Genomic DNA, 20,877 nt, shown 5'->3' on the forward strand with positions numbered 1-20,877 from the left:
GACTGGGTCCTCTAGGACTGATGACTTCATCGCCTTCCTGTGACCTTTCGTGTGGAGGAATTATTGTGATAATTAAGTATGTTTCTCTTTAGTGTTGGTTGATTGTTTTATTGTACTGCTGGGTTGCTTGTTTGTCTTGTGTTTCTTTGTTTTCTTAATGCGTATGATTGCACTAATGGGTAGCTTCTTGTTTGTGCCTTGAACTTTGGTTGGGACTGCTGGGTCTGTTTGTTTTGCTGGTTTGCTTCTTGTTGGGATTATTATCTTTGATTGGCTTTCACAGTCGCTTGCTCTACCAGGTTTTTTCACTTAGGCTTAGTTTATGCATTCATATTATTTATAATTGATGATAAAGATTTTTTTTGTCTGCTGATTTAAAAAAAAAAAAAAAAAAAAAAAAAAAAAGAAGATAGAATTACAATACAACAAGTCATGCTTGGATTCTCGTAGGGGACAAAATATCACCAAATATTTAATATATAGAACACAAGTAACGTCACAGGAGCTAAGGAGTAGCCCAGTGATGATTATTTAATTGCAATACAGGTTGAAATGGCACCCTTACAAGGCACAACACAGGCTACATTATGTAGAATTTCCCAAGTTTCCTTGAATACCCTGAAGTAATCTGGGCAATATTTTCTAAAGTATTTAGTGGATTCAGGAATTTCTCGAAAAAGTCAGCTGAATTTTTGCGGGTTCTTGTCAGGTTGTTCTTGTAGTCTACATAGTACAAACCAAACCTTGAAGTATAACCAATATTCCATTCGAAGTTGTCCAGATATGACCATGCAAAGTAACCTTTGATATTAACATGGTAATCCCTGCCAAAACCAACAATCATTAGGAAAATTAATCAAGGATTAACAAAAATCTCTATATTAATTAGTATATCAGAAATTTGACTTACTTGAGGGATCTTAGAGCGTGCCACATGTGTTCTTTATAATAGTCTATCCTGAATTGATCATTAAGTGCTTCCTCAATAGATTCAGTTTCATTATTAAAATTGTCAACTCCTAAAATCATATATAGAAACTCAAATAAATTAGGCCGAAATATAATTGAATTGACTGGGTAGCATTTTTACATGAAAAAGATATCAACTGCTTACCATTTTCAGTAATATAAATTACTGGATCATTGTATTTATCTTTGGTATAGTTCAAAAGATGTCTGATACCTTTCGGAAAAATGTAAAACCAAGATGAATAAGCCTGCAAATTTCAATTTATATATAATTAGTGATATGTCCATAAATTTCTAATTCTTTTTTTTGTTATATTTTTATCTATCCATTTTCTTACATACTAACCTGGGGACCAATGAGATTACCATTATAATCATAAGCTGTAAAGTAAAAAAAAAAAAAGGTTATCAAATAAACTTCTTTTATATAAAGAAAAACTTATCAATGAACGATTTGTTATATATAATTTCACACTTTATTGGATATCATTGAATTAAATATATTGATTTTTTTAAAAAACTTGTAAAGATAATTCTTCTATTTAAACCTTCTATTTTTTTAATAAGCAGTAATTTTATTGAAATTAAACTAGGAAAAATTTAACATGGGCAAGTCCAACTACACCTAGCCAGGCCAACCCCTTACACCCTTAATATATATAAACTTACGAGTTTCAGTAATGCGATTGTCAGTTTTGTATCTAATATGATCTGGATCAATTGAACCATTTGGCTTTGCGTAATATGAAGTGTAGTATTGTAGCCCAAGAAAATCATATGATCCTTTAAGCAATTGACTTTCTTTGACAGTGAAATTGAGCAATCTATCTGCAACTAAATCTTGCACAGTCCTTGGATATTGACCATAGGTTATAGGATCCATCCACCTAGGAAATATGAATTAAAATTGTCTTTATTAAATAAAGACTTTTGCATAATAAAGGCTCAATTGAAGTAGCTTAGAAGAAAGACTCACAATCCAAACATAAAATCGAGGGCTGTTTTGGATGCATCGATATCTTCTTTTCTATTGGAGAGAGGTTCATACCAGAAGGTAAAAAGTGTGATCCCAATTTGGCCATTTTGAGTTTTCTGCATAGTAAACATAATAAGAAGTTCAAATTTACAAATATTTTTACTTGAGAAATAAAAAATTTAATTCATTTTACATATATATATACCTTGTACTTTCCTCTATACACTTGTACAGCTGCAGAATGAGCAAGAAGTAAATGATGGGCAACTATATAAGGTTCAGTGGCTGAGTTTCCAGCACGACATTGAGGATTCACCCAAGATGAGCATCGACCAGGAGCAAAAACTCCATAATCATAGGAGAATCCACTAAGAGACCATGGTTCATTGAAAGTCATCCAAAATTTCACTCGATCACCAAATCTTTCAAAGAGAAGATCTGCATATTCACGATAATCTTCCCTGTCCATATTTTATATAATTATTTGATAAGATGTCTTTTTACTTATATATTATTATTGATTGAAATTGATATGAAAGTATAAAACTTACACGATATTACGGCTTAAAAAGCCACCATATTTGTCCTCTAAAGCTTGAGGAGTATCCCAATGAAAAATAGTAACAAAAGGCTGAAGGCCTGAATTTTTTACAACAAAAAGAAATTAGAAATTTGATGTAATTTTTAACTTCTTTAAGGAACTAGAAGATGAAGTTCTTTCTTTCCCTTGATAAAAAGAAAATTAAGAAAATAGAAGAAATATAAGATAGTTAATATAATTAATTGTTTTTGTTCAGGTTTTCAAATAAATACAGCTTGGTGTTTTATGCTTTTTAAATGAAAAAAAAAATTAAAAAAAAAAATAGTAGGCACATTGCCTCATTACCATTTTGAACATGTTTTCTAAATTTTAATGAATAAAATTTCTATTCACTATTTTAAATCCTTCAAAGAAATAAGAAATAATTATCACCTTGGTTTATAGTTTCATTGATGACATTGTTGTAGAATTCAATCCCTTTTTCGTTTACTCCTTCACTTCTCCTTCCACCTCAATAATCAAACTCAAAAAATAAATAAATAAGAGGGAAAAGTAGAAAATAATAAATATGTAATTTAGCAAAATTCATATGATGCCAACATATGTTCAAAAGTTTAAAACTTTGATAAACTACTTACTAGGTATAACTCTTGGCCAGGAAATAGAGAATCTGAAAGCATTGAAACCCATACCCTTCACGTTTTTTATATCTTCCTACAACATTGATTTCAAAATTTTCGTTTAATTTATTGTTGACAATGAACAATGATTTTAAGGGAAATGAAAAATAAAAATTTTAATTATTATACTTTGTAGCGGTGATAGAAATCAACTGCAACATCTCCATTGCTGCGATCCTTTATCCTTTCTACAAGATTGCAAAGAAATAATTAGCATTTTGCATATAAATATAGCATCAACAAAGACACACGCACACACACAAAGGTAACCTGGATACTTATGAGTAAATGTGTCCCAGACACTTGGTCCTCTGCCTGATCTGTTTGCTGCACCTTCTATCTGAATACATAAATAAATTGTGAAACAATTATTTATATATATTATTATACATAAATAGTTAGTCAAGAAAAACTCAGAATTAATCAACTTGTTCGTTAGGGTTTTTTTTTTTTTCCCTAGCTTCATCATTTTAGTTAGTACTTAGAGAAGGGAAAACATGAGATTGAATCTTATTTAGAAATGGATGTTGAGAAAGCACATACTGCTACAATCCCAGGTCACCAATGAATAAAGGTTTATACCTGGTAAGCAGAAGTGGCAGTCCCAAAAATGAAGTCATCTGGAAAATAAGTACGGTTAAAATCTGCTGGGACTTCATCATCATGATCTGCCATTAATGCTGGCTTAGCAAGAGCCAGCAAGCTTATAAGGAAGACGATGAGCATCCCTAACAGCTGAAGAGAGTGCTTAGAAGCCATAACCAAAAGACGATATTATGGTTTCAACTGCTTGTGTGGTTTTCACTTCTTGGTAATGCCCCCTTTATATAGAGTTCATGACAAGGCTTGAAATGGGTAACGTGATGCATTTGCATTCTTCATCCTCCACTTGCCCTATTCGTGTCGTCTCATTAATTAAAGCCAAACCAAGATTTCATGGAGAATGCCCCATTTTTTCTTTTAAAAAAGGGGGAATTTGTTTTTTGTTTATTAATATATTTTTTTTACATGCAACGTTCTTACATATGGAGAATCAACCCTAGTTTTATTACAATATTGTCAGCAAAAAATATTAATTAATTCTAATCAGAAAACTTAAGATTCTCGTTCCAATGATACAAAAAAAAATCTCGACAAAAATTCTTTTATTGTATTCATAATAAAATATAACTAGTATATATATAATTTGGTTTTTAGGAGGTGAAGTCGAGGCATTCAAGTTCATAAAAAATAATTAAAAATGCCAATTCACTCTCAGCAATAACCCCTTATTCAGATTATATATATATATATATATATATATATATATATATATATATATATATATATATATATATATATATATATAGATAGATATAATTACTGAAAGTGGATTTCGAAAAGGCTTTTGACACTATTAAGTGGTAACACTTAGATAATGTAATGGAATTATGGACTTTGGTGTCGCTTGGAGAAAATGGATCATGGAATGTATAAGTGGAGCTACAACAAGTGTCATTATCAAAGGATCGCCCGCGGAGGAGTTAAGATTATACGAGGGACTCAGGCAAGGAGACCCTCTTTCTCCTTTTCTTTTCATTCTAGCAGTTGAACCATTGAGTGCCTTTATGTCTAAAGCCTTTAGCCGGAACTTGTTCTAAGAGTTTTAGCATCCACGGAAGGTCCAAAAATCTTCCACATGCAGTATGCCGATGACACTCTAATCTTCTCACAGCCAAATGAGGACTCTATTCTTAACATCATCAAATTATTTAGAGGTTTCTCTTTTCTTTCTGGTCGTAGGTTTAACCTTCACAAGAGTGTGCTTGTTGGAATTAAATGTTTCTTAATTGCTGGTCAAGGAGGTTGCAGCCCATGCAACGTGTAGATATAGCTCCTTATCATTCTCTTATCTTAAGTCTGCCTTTGGGTTCAAGCCCAAAGCGCTTCTCAACTTGGCGGTCGATAATACCAAAAGGTTGAGAAGAAAATGGCTTTCTAGAAGGGAAAAATTCTTTCTCAATTAGGTTGTCAAGTGCTTATAAAATCTTACATCTCTTCATTGCCACTTTATTATCTGTTAATTTTCAAGATACCAAATAATGTGGTGCAAATCCTTTTTTTTATAAGCAAAATTTTTATTGATAATAGGGAAAAATTTAGCATGGATAAATTCATCTATATTCAGAGATTTTGTCACACCTCAGCCCAGCTCAGCCCTTAGGTTGCTTTCTTGCCAGTCGCTTTGTGGATTAAATCCCTTCGCCGCCCTGCGAGTTAGATTCACCCATATCACCACGGTTTTACGCTTCTTACCAATTGAGCAGCTCAATTGGTCGAGGCGAGTAAAACCGTGAGGTGATATGGGTTCGAATCCTAGCTCGCAGGCAAGGATTTAATTCCACAAAGCGGACAAGACTTGTGAGTCGCAGTCCGCCTCTAGAAGGGCACGCTGCAAGAAAGCAACCCCAAGGGCCTTGAGTCAGCCCTAAGCCGGTGTGACAATAAAAGGCGCTTTATTGTCACAGCAGTTCACTCAGCCCCTCTAGTGAGCCTTCTTGCAGTGCTTCTAGAGCATCTCAACAAGATCTGTCGCTTTGGTGGAGTTAATCCCTTGGCCCTGCAGAGCTAGGATTCGAACCCATATCACCCATATCACCAATTGGTAAGAGGCGAGTAAAACCGTGAGGTGATATGGGTTCGAATCCTAGCTCTGCAGGGCCAAGGGATTAACTCCACCAAAGCGGACAGTACTGATTTGAGTTGCAGGCCCGGCCTCTAGAAGGGTACGCTGGCAAGAAGGCTCACTAGAGGGGCTTGAGCTGGGGCCCCCTAAGCCGGGGTGTGACAGATTTATAATTATTTTAAATTTTAATAGTAATTAAAAATGTATATATATACACACACTTAAAATTAACTAATTAAATAAATAATCCCAACTAAATAAATTTTTAAGCTCCTAGATCAATTAATTTTATATATAATATGTATCTAAATAATAATTAATTATATTTATTGTTTATATATTTTGAAGGAATCAATACTACATATTTAAAAAATACCATATAGTTAAAAAAGTTTTTTTAGGATGTTAATATTATAAAAAAATTATTGAATATATGATAAAAATAAAAAATTTAAATATTTCACATTATAGACATCATCTCTTACTTTTGCCAATATAGCTTCAAATGTTGGTAATGAAAAGGTTTTTTTTATTTTGGTATGATGTGTGGCTATCTGATTAGCCCTTTTTTTTACAAGCATAGGAGTTTTAATAAATTAAAATAAATGAAGTATTGGGGAAAAACCATTTAAAGCAGAACCAAATGTCAGTAGAGCATCCTCAATACATTCGCCTATCAAACTAACTGCCTAGCTAATGAAAAACCCTACTAGGAGAGATACAGGGCGAAAAACAAAGGAGATAAGATGCAAAACAAACAACCTATAAAGGAGCGAAGAAATCATGAAAACGACTACAACCAGACCTTGCTAGCTGGTCTGCAAAATGGTTAGCTTCATGCAGAATGTGCCTAAAGCTAACACGTGGTAAAAGTGAGACAAAGTTGAAGATTCCATTGAGCCATTTAGTTAATCTCCATGGTCCCTCTGATGCACCGTTGAGCGAGGAGAGCACATTGTTGGAATCGGTCTCAAATATTTTCTCATGGTAGTGTGAGAGAAAAGGGAGTTGTTAAGTGGAGATAAGCATGGCTTTATGAACAATAAGGAACTCCCTTCATTAGAATCAACGATCTCCACAGGGCAAGAGAACAGAAAAAGTACAATACCATCACAATCACGAAGAATGCCCCCGATGCCACCTCTACCCAATGTACCTAGCGTGTAACCATCTGTGTTCCATTTGACACAATTGGAGGTGGGTGCTAACCAGCTTGTCAAAGGTCTATGAAGCTTCAAGTTAACCCATCTCTTTATACCCTTTGCGCATTAGAGAAATTGGAGGCCTATGTAAGGAACATTAAAGCGGTTTTTTCCTAATTTATTTAGATTGACAGTTGATCAAGATGCAACGATTTCAGATGTGTGGCTAGGGAATGATCACAAATGGGAGTGGAACTTAACTTGGAATAGGAATCTTAAGGGAGAAATCTTCAACAATTTTTGAATCCGAAAGATTTAACTCTGAACACCACTCTATGCCCTTTAATGAATGATAGGGTTATTTCGAAACCTCATCCTAAAGGTATATTCACTGTTAGTTCACTAGGCCAACTGTTGCTAAGAGAATTTGGTAACATCCACAGAGTTAATGGTACATTTGTATGGTTCAATTTGGCTCATCACAAAGTTGAACTCTTCACATGGTTTGCTTGAATGGAGTGTATCCTTGTTCGTGATAGGCTCTTTTTTATTGGTCTTCTTCCTATTTCAGAAAATAAATACCTCTCTGTGGTGCTTTTGGGGAGTCAAGCAACCTTCTACTGCAAAGTCCCTTCCTTTGGAAAATCTGGAGTTTTTTCCCTCAAGTGGTGGAAGGTATGTTGGTGTATGCCTTTTGATATTGGATCACTATTTTGTAATGGAAGCTTTTAGCGAAAGGAGATGCAATCTCAATTTATGATGTGCTTATTCTTTAGAGTGTTATTGTCTATTTGGCTATTATGGAATGAAATCTTTTTTAAAAATTCTCAGGCTTGTTCTTTGACTCTTTGTGGGATTATCTTTCATAAAACGGCAATGCGGATGAAAAGCAAGCACCCTCATACGCAGGTTTGCAACTATGTCATGATTCGGATTGTATCAAACTTAGGGTTTACAAGAAGAATAGTAAGAGTCAGATATCATGGTCCCCACGTTCTTTTTTTTATATAAGCAGGTCCCCACCTTCTCTTCATTGCATTAAATGGAACACTGATGGGGTTAATTCTCTATAATGGCATCCAATTAGTTTGCATTTGCGTTGTTTATCTTCATAGACAGAACTAAAACTTCAAGATTGAAGAGATAGGAATAATACTCCTTCAGAGCTGCAAACATTGGTGGGTGTGGGTCAGTCACCACTAAATCAGAACATTGGTGTGGGTCAGTTCCAAGACCAATAGGACCTCTCCAAACACGCCCACCTAAACTAAAACCAATAAAAGATGCAAAAAACCCCCTCAAAGCTACCAAAGCTATGATAACTGTATGTTTTCTTTGATCTTTTCTTAATAAAATTTTAGCCATTGCTTTAAAAAAAGAAAACAGAAAACCAAGCAGGAAACAATAAACATAATAGCGTATCCGCGCAACAAAAATCATAGCATCGCGCGTGCAGAGTGCCACCAGGAACAATCAAATCATCAACCACCAGAGCACGATCTCTGAATTGACTGCTTCTACACGCATCACAAGGCAGCACCTTCACCTGAAACAATTCACACGATGACAGGATTTTCATAGTGGAAGTGGCTTTTTTCTTCCACCATTTTCACAAATGGCACCACCATCTGGTGTTTTCCCACCTTCAGATGGAGAGTAGATAGGCTGCCTTCTCGGCAATCACATAATGCAGCCATTTCTATTGGATTTCCAGCTAATAATATATCATAGAGTAAACAGTATAAACACTGTGCTATCCCTTTCAAATGCCATTTCTGCAACAGTTCAATCCCAATCAAGGGTCACTTCTTAATGGTGTGGGTAGATGAATATTGATGCTGGACCGTCACCTTGGCATGGGGTTATTGGTCAAAAATGCTTTAATTGACCAGCAATTGGGATGGGCTTCCAGATTTAACCTGCTCACCCAACAATAAGTACCAATGTGGAAGGCCAAGGAATGATGTTCAGCGGACTACATATCGAACCAGTTGTGGTGTTACTCCTGAAAACGATCAACCAGCCCAACAATTTAATTTGGTTGCCCATCCATGCCACGGAAGGAAACCATATCATCATCGAGAACGTGGTCGTTTTGCAGGTGGTAGAGGTTGGCAGTCTTCTAAATGAAGTTCGCTAGCTGTATCGTAGCATTGTGAATGCAACTTAGAATAGGCACCTGTAGCCTTTCGGCATTTGTCTACTTTTTGTGCGCTATTTTGCTTTGGTAATTTGTATGTTATCAGTTCGATCGACTGCTTTGAGGTAAAGGTTAAGGATCAGGTGGTGAAATTTTCTGTGGTGGATGATGGGTAGCTTTTTTTTTTTTCTTTGTCAACAGAGAATGAAATTTTTTTTTTCAGATTTTAGGCTGCAAATAATGATACCAATGAGAAAAACATAAAAATTTCAAGAATCAAGTGAAAACTTTCAGATTGCAAAGCACTAAAAATTGTTAGAGATCTAAGGAGTCCAAAGCGCTTAGGGAAAATTCTTTTTTAATGGGCCTTGTGAAAGAATGCATTCTTGAGTTTGACACCATATCTAACCCAAAATAAAAATATTAAGGTAATGAGTCTATGGGTAATTCCCACTTATATTTCTCTCATTCATCCCATTTTTTTTTGATGTGAAAATTCCACACTTGTATATTCCCAACAAAAATAAATATATAAAAAATCAAATCAAATTAGTTATCAGTTGATGATAAATAGCTCTAAAAATAGAGTTGATACAAACTGCAACTGATGGATACCATATCAACCACCCATCAGCTATCAGCTTTATTTTTTTAAAGTTACCAAACACTTTAATTCACCTATTTAGATGTCTATCTGCTATCAGCTACACTCAACGGGTGAATCAAACAACCCCAAAATATGCTAAATTTATATTAAATTGAATTATTTAATAAATTTTTTTTTTTTTTTAAATAACTAATCTACTCCACCAATAAATCCACTAATAAGATAAAATAATTACAGGCACAAAATTATATTTCTTCCTCAAAGTCACTCACAAATAGTGCATCACACTGCACACACTCAACTCTCACAATTTGGTGGCCTTGCAACTCAACTTCAGTGCACCATTCGTTTTACTCACTTTATGGCCAGGCACTGCTTTGGCTGCAACTCATTTATTGGAGAATCGTCTACCATTTAATTATAATGACAACAAGATGGACTCTGTACACAATCCAAGTCCAAATTGGACAAAATATCCTACTCCAACTTTAAGTTGGATTTACCATCCACTTTGGCCTTTTATTATTATTATTATTATTATTATTATTATTATTATTATTATTATTATTATTATTATTATTATTATTTAATTCTTTCTAGTATAATTTTTATCTTCCTATTTAATTTTAAACTCTTAATTCAATTTGAATAGGCTTTCTTTAATTAAATTGTTATTCCACATAAGATCCCTACACGAAATCATAATTATATTGAAATCTACTCCGAAGGTGACTCAGGATAAATAAAATCAATGAGAATTGTGAACCGAGAGATTTGAATCAAGCTTCAAACACAGCTTTGTAAGTGTATGCCCATTTGACATTGAGGTTTTAGAGCTAGAAAAACATTTTTTAACAATAACATTATTTTAAATGTTAAAAAAATAGTTTGGAAAAAAATATTAAATTATTATTATTATTATTAAGTTTTATGACTAAAACATGTGAAATTTAATTTTAATACTCTCTAACAAATATATTTAATTATTTCTTTATATTTTATCTTCTTTATTTTTGTTTATATCTTTTGTTATGAAAAATGATCTCAAAAAATGAGATTTTTTTTAACGGTCAAGATTTAACTTCACAAAGAGCATTTCAAGTTTATTTTAAAATGCATCAAAACAATGAAAGGGAATGCACCATTAAAATTACTGGAGAAATTAACTAAGCTAGTTCCAAATTATTATTTCATTCATTAGTCTATTTACGGATTGGAATAAGCTATAGTGTAGCACTAGCACTATGATTATGATGGGGAATATTTATAAACATTGGACTTTATGCATAATTATTTGATTCCAATAGTTGGATTATATTTATGTAGAGATTCATTTTTCCATTTAAAAAAAATCTCGAAAATATCTATGATTAAAAAAAAAAAACATGGTGAGACCAGGGATTTGCTTCCTCAAATGAGAGGTCATATTTGCATAATTTAATTCAAGGTTTGTTTGATATTATTGTTTTAACTATTGTTATAAAAACTTTTTATCTTAAATATGTTATTAAGTGTCATTAAAAATTATTTTATATTAAATTTAACATATTTTAATTATAAAAACACTATAAAAAATTATATGCAACAATAAAAATTTTTAATATTATTAAAAGTATCAAATTTGTTTTCATAAGTTTAAGACAGCAATATATGAATTACTGTTATAAAATTGTGGCTATAGGTATTTTATAACCAAATTATAATTATTGTAAAAAAAAAAAAAATATTATTAGCAGCAATAATATTATGTTTCTGCCTCTGCCATATGTTAGTTTTATAAGCAGCAAAATTTTGTTACTAATTATAAGATTTGTTATAGTGAAATTTTAAAATTAATTAAATAGCTTTTTCAATGAATTTTCAATAATATTTTAAAAAATATTTTTTAAAAAGCAGATTTAAATACCAAGACCAAAGATACTCTTACTTGTTATTACTTCATTACCAGAAGCACTCTAGCCAATTTGTTCCCAGGAACTGGTTTGAGAGTTTAACACACCAAATAAAAAATTGGCACTCCAAAGTTCGATCACCTTTCTGTAATGGGGTGTGACTATGCGTAGACAACTGGGGACAAAATGGCCTGCTAAATCAAGGATTCAATTGAGGATAACTTGCAAAATCAACCTTAAAAAAAAAAAATAATAAATCATTTCATATTATTCATAATTTAAGAATAATTAAAAATTAAATTTTATATTTCATTATGATTATATTATCATAAAATGATGAGATTGCTTTAATCTATAGATGATATGATAAACTGAATCTATTTAAAAATTTTCCTAAATTCTTTTCAAGTTACTCATTCAAATAAATAATCCCCCACGACTTAGCAAAAGGAAAATGACCAAAAGGTGACACTACGATTAGAAGAAGGAAATCGTAAATTAATATCTTATTTGGAGCTGAAAATCTCAAAGCTTCAAAATTCGCAATTACAAGAAAACTTTTCTAAGATTGATAATGTCCCAGATTATATATTTCGATAGAAAAACAGAGTAAGTATGGAGTGTAGTGAATTTGCTGGTTCCGGTGGCGGTTGCTGGCAGTAGTGACAACGCGGATCATGAAGGTCGCTAGTGTTGTCATGCCAAGATGTCGTCCGAGTTGGGAACAAAGAGAATTGGCTTCTATTTATTTCAAGAAATAAATTCAAATCAACTACCAACTTTTTCACAAAGTTCAAATATGTCTATTTTAACTTTTTAGTATCAATAAACTAAAAACTTTCTGTTCAGTGTCAAATTAGTTCTAATTTAATAAAATATTAATTTTTTTATTATTTTAAATATTAAAATTTTTTTATTATTTTTAATCAAAATGAAAATTTTTTAAAATAAAAAATTCAAGAAAACTAAGAACACAACTGAACAAATCGAGAAATTCAATCAATTATCAACTTAAGAGACGAAAAAAAAAAATTCAAGAATATAATTCAGAATTCATTAAAAATAACCCATAACCCAGAACACAGCCCATAATTTATTTACTTTCTTACCCAATTTTCTCTCTTACCAAACAAACACAAAGCCAAAATGCAAATAACAAACTCAGATCTAGTCTGAAATACAATAGAATTTCAATCACTGCTACATTAACCCATCCATAATAAGGCAAAATCACCATACTAAAATATACATAGTCGAAACCTGTAGAGAGCTGCACTATAAATAACTCGAGCAACAATAAGTTCTTGAATAGATGCATCGCTGTAAATAATAATAATAATAATAACAATAATAATAATAATAATAATAATAACGGATTGAATCGGTTATTAATAGCAACCGATTTAGTAATTAATTTTTTAATAATTACTAAATTGTTTTTAAAATAACTATTTATTAAAAAAACTAAAATCATAAATCAGTTGTTAATAGCACTTGGATTCAGTCAGTTGCAAAAATTAGATTACAAATCTATTTTTTTTTTTATAGTGAATGTTTTAATCCTTGTCGAAGCTGTGAGAACAAGAAATAGAAGCATCAATTCTTGTGGTGTAGTGCTCCCCCATGATACCCTTTACAAGTTCAGCACTAAAATCAAGCTTTTTATACTTCTTCCACTTGAGCAATTCTAGATCGCCAAAATTGGAGAACCCATTCGTTTTTCAAAATTGATTTTAAGGTATTTTTCGATGACTATGATGAAAAGGAACAAGAATATGAGGCTTTGAAATGGAAAATGGTAAAAAAAAAAAAAAAAAAGCTAATAAAAAAATGGAACAGATATGGTGGAGCCATGGATGCTGATTGAGCTTGTGGGTCTTAGGATTCATTGAGATGGATTGTGGGATTCTTTGATTTTTGGAGTTTGGTTGTGTTATTAATTTTTTTTATTTTAATTAAAAATAATAAATAAATTTTAATATTTAAAATATAAAAATTAATATTTTATCAAAAAAAAAATTGAAAATTATTTTAATATTTTTGACAAAAAGTGGGTTTATTTGAATCTAAACAAAAACTTTTGGGTTTATTTAACCTAAAAGGTCAAAATGGATTTATTTTAACATCATAGAGAAGTTAAAGAGCTGATTTGAATTCATTTCAGCAATTATTTTATCTCATCAAAAACCTTCTTGAACTTTTTTTTATTTAAAAAAATAAATCGGATTTTTCATATCAATTTTTTAAAAATCATAAATTTTATTAAGAGAAAATAATCTTTTCATACCAATAATTGATCAATGGTAGCACGGATTGCCAACTCTAAGTCCTAAGGGTGTACGATCGGATTTTATTTTTTTTATAGTTTGATATTCATTCGATTCAATTTTTAATTTTTGACTTCGGCTTAATTTTATCTCGATTTTAATTTCAATTTTAATTCTTAAAATAATTTTATTCAATTTGTGTCATGAAAAGTCAAACTTAAATTACCATTTAAACTTTAAAATTATCTGCTAATATAATTACATAATATATACACATTTAATCTATTTTTTAATTATATAATTGTACATATGTAATTAAGAATTAGAAGCTTATCAAAAAAATTAAGAATTAGAAAACATATTATATAATATATTATATTTATTATAATTAAATATTATAAAATAATTTAATATATTTATAACTAAATTTATCAAGAAAGCATATATATATTTCTAATTGTATATAAATATATATATAATTATCCTGAAAATATATAATACATCTAAAAAATTATAAAAAAATTATATAAAATCAATTTTTAACTAAGAATCAAAATCAAATTAAAATAGTAAAATAAATTGATTCGGTACGAAATGGATCTCACTGTAACTGAACATTCAGACAAGCTAGCAACAACATCAAAAAATGGAATTGAAATCAGACCTGATCTGTTTGATACCATATTAGAATTTTGAATTTAAGGGTAAAATAAATAATTAGACTAGAGGCTAAAATCTATGAAGTATGAAATATGGACTTGCTTAAACTTCGATAAACAATTGCTACATGTTAAAACTAACCAATTGACATTAGGATTAAATCTTACTTCACCCCATGAGAAATGTATTGGCCTATGTTTGCTCACATCCCAAATATTAGTTCTTATGTAGGTATTCGGTATTCCATTGTTGATTTCTTGTATTTAACTTTTCAATATGATGGTACAAAATTTTAATTATATTAACTTAAATTTTCTACAGATATGATTTGAAATTATAATAATTAATCTTTATCTGTGCATTGTGCAAATGATTATTTAATTTTAATGTTTAAAGATTTTTGCTAAATATGAAAATAATATAATTTATTAACATTAAACAAATATAATTTTTAATTTCTTTCAAACTTTAAGTTTTTTTTTTTTTTTGAAATTTCTTTGTTTAAATATTGTAAAACAATATTAATTGGAATTGTCATATGATATGATATATTCTTAAAAGTCTATATACTCTTAAAGCCAACCAATGCAATTACAAGTCAAGAGCAATACAACACAACTCAAAAGGAAAATACATTTATTTCAAACATAGAATATTAATACAACAAGTCATGCTTGGAACTCTCGTAGGGGACACACAGCATCACAGGAGCTTAGGAGTAGCCCAGTGATGATATTATTTAATTGCAACACAGATTGATATGGCACCTTTACAAGGCACAACACAGGCTACATTACGTAGAATTTCCCAATCTTCCTTGAATACTCTGAAGTAATCTGGGCGATATTTTCTGAAGTATTTAGTGGATTCAGGAATTTCTCGAAAAAGTCAGCTGAATTTTTGCGGATTCTTGTCAGGTTGTTGTGGTAGTCTACATAGTACAAACCAAACCTTGAAGTATAACCAATATTCCATTCGAAGTTGTCCAGATATGACCATGCGAAGTAACCTTTGAGATTAACATGGTAATCCCTGCCAAAACCAACAATCATTAGAAAAATCAATTAAGAACCAACAAAAATTTCTACATTAGTATTTTAAAGATTTGACTTACTTGAGGGACCCTAAAGCATTCCACATATGTTTTCTATAATAATCTATCCTGAATTCATCTTTAAGTGCTGCAGTTATGTTCTCTTCACCAGCTTTGTCAATTTCAGTGTTCAAATTGTCGACTCCTAAAATAGTATACAGAAACCCAAATTAATAAATTAGGCCAAAACATAATTGTAATTGACTATGTAGCATTTTTACGTGAGAAAGACATCAACCGCTTACCATTCTCAGTAATATAAATTACTGGATCATTGTATGTATCTTTGGTATAGTTTAAAAGATGTCGGATACCTTTCGGGAAAATGTAAAACCAAGACGAATAAGCCTGCAATTTTTAATTTATATGTTATTGATATATCCATAAATGTTGAATTCTCTTTGTATCATATTTTTATTAATTCATTTTCTTACATACTAACCTGTGGACCAATGAGATTACCATCATAATCATAAGCTGCAAAGTAAATAAAAAAAAATCATTTAAACTTCTTTTATAAAGAAAAACTTATCAATGAATAACATGTTAAATAATTATTTTCTTTAAACCTTCTATTTATTATTTTTATATATAAACTTACGAGTTTCAGTAATGTGACTATCAGTTTTATATCTAATATGATTTGAATCAACCGGAGCATTTGGCTTTGCATAATATGATGTGTAGTATTGTAACCCAAGAAAATCATATGATCCTCTAAGCAAATGAGTTTCTTCCTCAGTAAAATTGAGCAATCTATCTCCAGCTAAATCTCGCACAATCCTTGGATATCGACCATAGGTCAGAGGATCCATCCACCTAGGAAATGTGAAATAAAATTGTTTTTATTAAAAAAAGACTTTTTTACAAAATAAATGCTTACTTTTTCTAGCTTATTTTGGAAGAAAGACTCACAATCCGAACATGAAGTCAAGCGCTGTTTTGGATGCTTCAATATCTTCTGCTCTATTGGAGAGAGGTTCAAACCAGAAGGTAAAAATTGTGATCCCGATCTGGCCATTTTGAGTTTCCTACACAGTAAATATAATAAGCTCAATTTTGCATATATTTTTACTTGAGAACTAAACAATTTAATTCATTTTACATATATATACCTTGTACTTTCCTCTATATAATTGTACAGCTGTAGAATGAGCAAGAAGTAGATGATGGGCGACTATGTAAGGTTCAGTGGCTGAGTTTCCAGCACGACATTGACGATTCACCCAAGATGAGCATCGACCAGGAGCAATAACTCCATCATCATATGAGAATCCACTAAGAGACCATGGTTCATTGAAAGTCATCCAGAACTTCACTCTGTCACCAAATTTTTCAAAGAGAAGATCTGCATAATCACGATAATCTTCCCTGTACATAGTTTATGAAATTATTTGATAAGATGTTTACTTAGATATTATTATTGATTTAACTTGATATAAAATTAAAAAAAAAGTAATATTTTCAAAATGTGATTTGTAGCTATATCCTTACACAATATTCCGGCTTAAAAAGCCACGATACTTGTCCTCTAGGGCTTGAGGAGTATCCCAATGAAAAATAGTAACAAATGGCTGGAGACCTGATTTTTTTACAAGAAAAGAAATTAGAAATTTGTTGTATTACCATTTTGAAAATGTTTTCTAAATGTTAACGACATAAAATTTCTATTCGTTATTTTAAATCATTTCAAGGAAAAGGAAATAATTATCACCTTGGTTTATAGTTTCATTGATAACACTGTTGTAGAATTTAATCCCTTCCTCGTTCACTCCTTCACGTCTTCTTCCACCTAAATATTGATATTTAAAAGAAAAATATTTAAGAAGACGGAAAATGTGAAAATCATAAACATGTAGTAAAATTCATATGATGGCAACACATGTTGAAAAGTTTCAAATTTTGATAAGGTCCTTACTAGGTATAACTCTTGGCCAGGAAATGGAGAATCTGAAAGCATTAAAACCCATACTCTTCACGTTTTGTATATCTTCCTACAAAATTGATTTCACAAATTTTGTTTAATTTATTGTTGACAAGGAACAAGGATTTGATGGGAAAAGAAAAATAAGAAGTTTGATTATTATACTTTGTAGCGGTGATAGAAATCAACTGCAACATCTCCGGTGCTGTGATCCTTTATCCTTTCTGCAAGATTACATAGAAATAATTAAAATTTTGCACATAAATATATCTCAAAACACACACACACACAAAGGTAACCTGGATACTCATGAGTAAATGTGTCCCAAACACTAGGTCCTTTGCCTGATATGTTTGCTGCACCTTCGATCTGAATACCATAAATAAGACTTTAAACAATTATTCAAATATATAGTTATACCTAGATAGTTAGTGATGAACAATGAGAATTAATCTAATTGTTCATTATTTTCTTCCCTAGCTTCATCCTTTTATTTAGAAAAGTTAAGAAACGGATGTTGGGAAAGCACATACTGCTACAATCCCAGGTCATCAATGAATAAAGTTCTATACCTGGTAAGCAGAAGTGGCTGTCCCAAAAATGAAGTCATCTGGAAAATAAGTGCGGTTAAAATTTTCCGGGACACAATCTGCCATTAAAGCTGGCTTAGCAAGAGCCAAAAAGCTTATGAGGAAGATGAGCATCTCTAACAGCTGAAGAGAGTGCTTAGAAGCCATAACCAAAAGACGATATTATGGTTTCAAGTGCTTGTGTGGTTTTCACTTCTTGGCAATGCCCCCTTTATATAGAGTTCATGCCAAGGCTTGAAATTGGTAACGTGATGCATTTGCATGCATGATCCTCCACTTGCACTATTCTCGTCCTCTCATGGGATTAAAGCCAAAGCAAGATTCCTTGGTGATTGCCCTTCTTTTTCTTTTAATAAAGGGAAAAAAGGGGGGGAAAAAATCTTTCACTTGTAACGTTAAATCTTTCACTTGTAACGTTCTTACATTTAGAGAATCAACCCTAGTTTTATTAAAATGTTAACTAAAAATATTAATTAATTCCGATCTGAAATTTAAGATCCCTAACCCAAAAACTTTTTTTTATATAAGCAAATAAATTTATTAATGAGAAAAAGGGGGGAAAGCACCAAAAAAAGAATACTTGATGAACAGATCGAACCCAATTGCACCCATCCTAGATAACTAACTTGTAATGGTGATGAAAAAAACTCCTCAGAAGAAACTACCAAAACATCAAAATAACTAGAACAAAAGCACAAAGAAAGAAATTCAGATACACAGAACCAGAATGGACCAAAGATGGAAAAGAGAACCCAAAACCAGCTACAACTAACAGGCAAGTACTGAAGCTACATCAAACAGCTAATTCCTAAGATAAAATGTTTTTTTTTTTTTTTGTTTACAATTCACTAGCTCCTATTAAAATTAGTAGCTAATTCATAATTAAATTTTAGTTAGCATTATACAAAAAGATTTTTATATAAGTTGTGGATCATTTTAAATTAAAATATTTTTTTTAAAAAAATAATTTTCATTAATTTTATTTTTTAATTAAAATACAAATTAATTAAGCAAAATTAAATGAATTAATTTCAAATCAAATCATAAAGATCATCGACTAATTCTAAATTTTAGGGATCAATCTATTTTAATAATTTTAAATTTTATATAAATTGAAATAATTATAAATCACTAGCTTTAAATCAATGGAATTGATTGATTCATCAAACAAAAATGTGCCACCTCTAGATGTCATCTCATCGAACTAAAATCTGATTTAGCTGTGCACTGTTCAAAAAGTAATATATACTTCTCTTTCTCTGCCATATCATCTTCATTGACGCACTTTACATCAGCGACTCGTGAATCACATGAAGATGACACTAATTTTTTTTTTTAATTTTTATATTACTATAATTTTATATAAAAAAATTTTAAAATAAATTATTTATATAAAATATAATATGAACTATTTTTATTTAAAATATCTGATTATGTTAGTGGAACATTTAATTTAGCTATTTGATGGAAAGCATACTCCATTCGATAATAATCTATTTCACTATTTAATTTTATAATTTTTTTTTATGAAATTGATTTTAAAAAATATATAAAATATAATAATTATTATTTTAATTTAAAGTAACTGATTTTATTAACCGAGCATTTGATTTGGATATTCTATTTTAATTTCATAACGAATATATGCAATTGAGTAAGCCAGAAAAAATTGATATGAAAAGTCAATTAAAATCTTATCTTGTTTATCAGTCAGGAAGCCTATTTTTCTACATTTTTAAACTTGAAAATGATATTATAATATTACATTTAAATTTTTTTTGTATATTAATTATAATATTACATTAAAATTTTTTTGAACAATCAAAAAAATTATAAAACATATTTCACTCTATCTTTTATTACGTCAGTCTTTTTTTTTTAAAAAGTAAAAAATTTAATTAATTATAAAATAAAGAAAAACTTAGTATTAACCTCATCGACTAAACTAAACCGATAGGTCACCTCATTACACCTAATCTAGATAGCAGCATATTAAGTGAAAAAACCTGAAAAATATAATTGAAAGAAGATTTGACGATGAATTGTTAGAATAGTAATTTTTTTGATAAGCGCAATTTTTATTATTAATGAAATTCAGGAAAAACTTAGTATGTAGCATCCGACAATACCTGGCCATCAAACGTCCCCATTACACCTTTTCTACTATAAAGCATGTCAAGTGAAAGAGCCTAGAGCAAAATACAAAACAGAAAAAAGTCCAAGCAAAACACCAAAGTAAAGGTTCTAGTCATACAAGTTGAGAAAATAATAAAATGACCTAAAATCACAAAATCAAAACAAAACATAGCAAATCCAAAATTTCTTTTAATAAATTTTAACATTTGTATCCATTTGAAACCTATTTGGTTTATCTACTCAGGTTTATGTCCGTTAAAAATAAATATGAGGTTTTCTTCCTAATATTGGGATTATATTTCCCCATTACTGGGGTTCTGTTTTTTTTACTTAACGAACAGAATTTTTTTATGGTATTTTAATGAGCTATTTATGCATGAATTCTTGATTTCTTTTTATTTGAAACTTTAAATCTTATAAGTACAGATAATAATTTTCTATAATAGACTCTGTTAATGCGGTCTATTTCTTCATTGATATTTGATGATTTAATTTTTTCTGTGGACTATAAAGATAACAAATTCTCGAAAAGAAAGTATTCTGAAAGGACTAATTATTACTCGAAAGAATATTTTATTATGCTCAATTCATCTCT

The 20,877-nt window shown here is 30.5% G+C and overlaps 2 protein-coding genes across 2 annotated transcripts; both read right to left on the minus strand.

Annotated features, from left to right (window-relative positions):
• Positions 1–415: 415 nt before the first annotated feature.
• Positions 416–3,963, minus strand: LOC110650469 (beta-glucosidase 24). Its single transcript, XM_021805435.2, has 13 exons — positions 3,749–3,963; positions 3,437–3,506; positions 3,296–3,354; positions 3,125–3,200; positions 2,919–2,996; positions 2,497–2,584; positions 2,151–2,406; positions 1,946–2,061; positions 1,639–1,856; positions 1,316–1,350; positions 1,115–1,217; positions 911–1,019; positions 416–824 (listed from the first exon to the last, which is right to left on the minus strand). Exons 1-13 carry the CDS (start codon positions 3,923–3,925, stop codon positions 581–583), a joined length of 1,629 nt encoding a protein of 542 aa, XP_021661127.2. The 5' UTR covers positions 3,926–3,963; the 3' UTR covers positions 416–580.
• An 11,239-nt stretch (positions 3,964–15,202) lies between these two features.
• LOC131182203 (cyanogenic beta-glucosidase-like) lies at positions 15,203–18,227 on the minus strand. Its single transcript, XM_058150909.1, has 13 exons — positions 18,129–18,227; positions 17,856–17,925; positions 17,722–17,780; positions 17,551–17,626; positions 17,347–17,424; positions 17,127–17,214; positions 16,748–17,003; positions 16,548–16,663; positions 16,234–16,451; positions 16,075–16,109; positions 15,878–15,980; positions 15,654–15,777; positions 15,203–15,571 (listed from the first exon to the last, which is right to left on the minus strand). Exons 1-13 carry the CDS (start codon positions 18,210–18,212, stop codon positions 15,328–15,330), a joined length of 1,551 nt encoding a protein of 516 aa, XP_058006892.1. The 5' UTR covers positions 18,213–18,227; the 3' UTR covers positions 15,203–15,327.
• Between the last annotated feature and the right edge of the window lie 2,650 nt (positions 18,228–20,877).

The sequence above is a fragment of the Hevea brasiliensis genome, chromosome 8, assembly GCF_030052815.1.
Source record: "Hevea brasiliensis isolate MT/VB/25A 57/8 chromosome 8, ASM3005281v1, whole genome shotgun sequence".
Taxonomy (NCBI): Eukaryota; Viridiplantae; Streptophyta; class Magnoliopsida; order Malpighiales; family Euphorbiaceae; genus Hevea; species Hevea brasiliensis.

Bases quoted from the DNA above. Each gene is read 5' to 3' on its own strand.
- LOC110650469 (XM_021805435.2), bottom strand. From the start codon at position 3,925: ATGGCTTCTAAGCACTCTCTTCAGCTGTTAGGGATGCTCATCGTCTTC. The intron at 3,355-3,436 runs GTTACCTTTGTG...GCAATCTTGTAG, and splicing joins ATTTACTCATAAGTATCCAG to AAAGGATAAAGGATCGCAGC. The intron at 3,201-3,295 runs GTATAATAATTA...TCAATGTTGTAG, and splicing joins ATTTCTATCACCGCTACAAA to GAAGATATAAAAAACGTGAA.
- LOC131182203 (XM_058150909.1), bottom strand. From the start codon at position 18,212: ATGGCAGATTGTGTCCCGGAAAATTTTAACCGCACTTATTTTCCAGAT. The intron at 17,215-17,346 runs GTGATAATTATT...TAAAAAAATCAG, and splicing joins CAATGAAACTATAAACCAAG to GTCTCCAGCCATTTGTTACT. The intron at 15,981-16,074 runs GTTAGTATGTAA...TAAAAATTGCAG, and splicing joins GTAATCTCATTGGTCCACAG to GCTTATTCGTCTTGGTTTTA.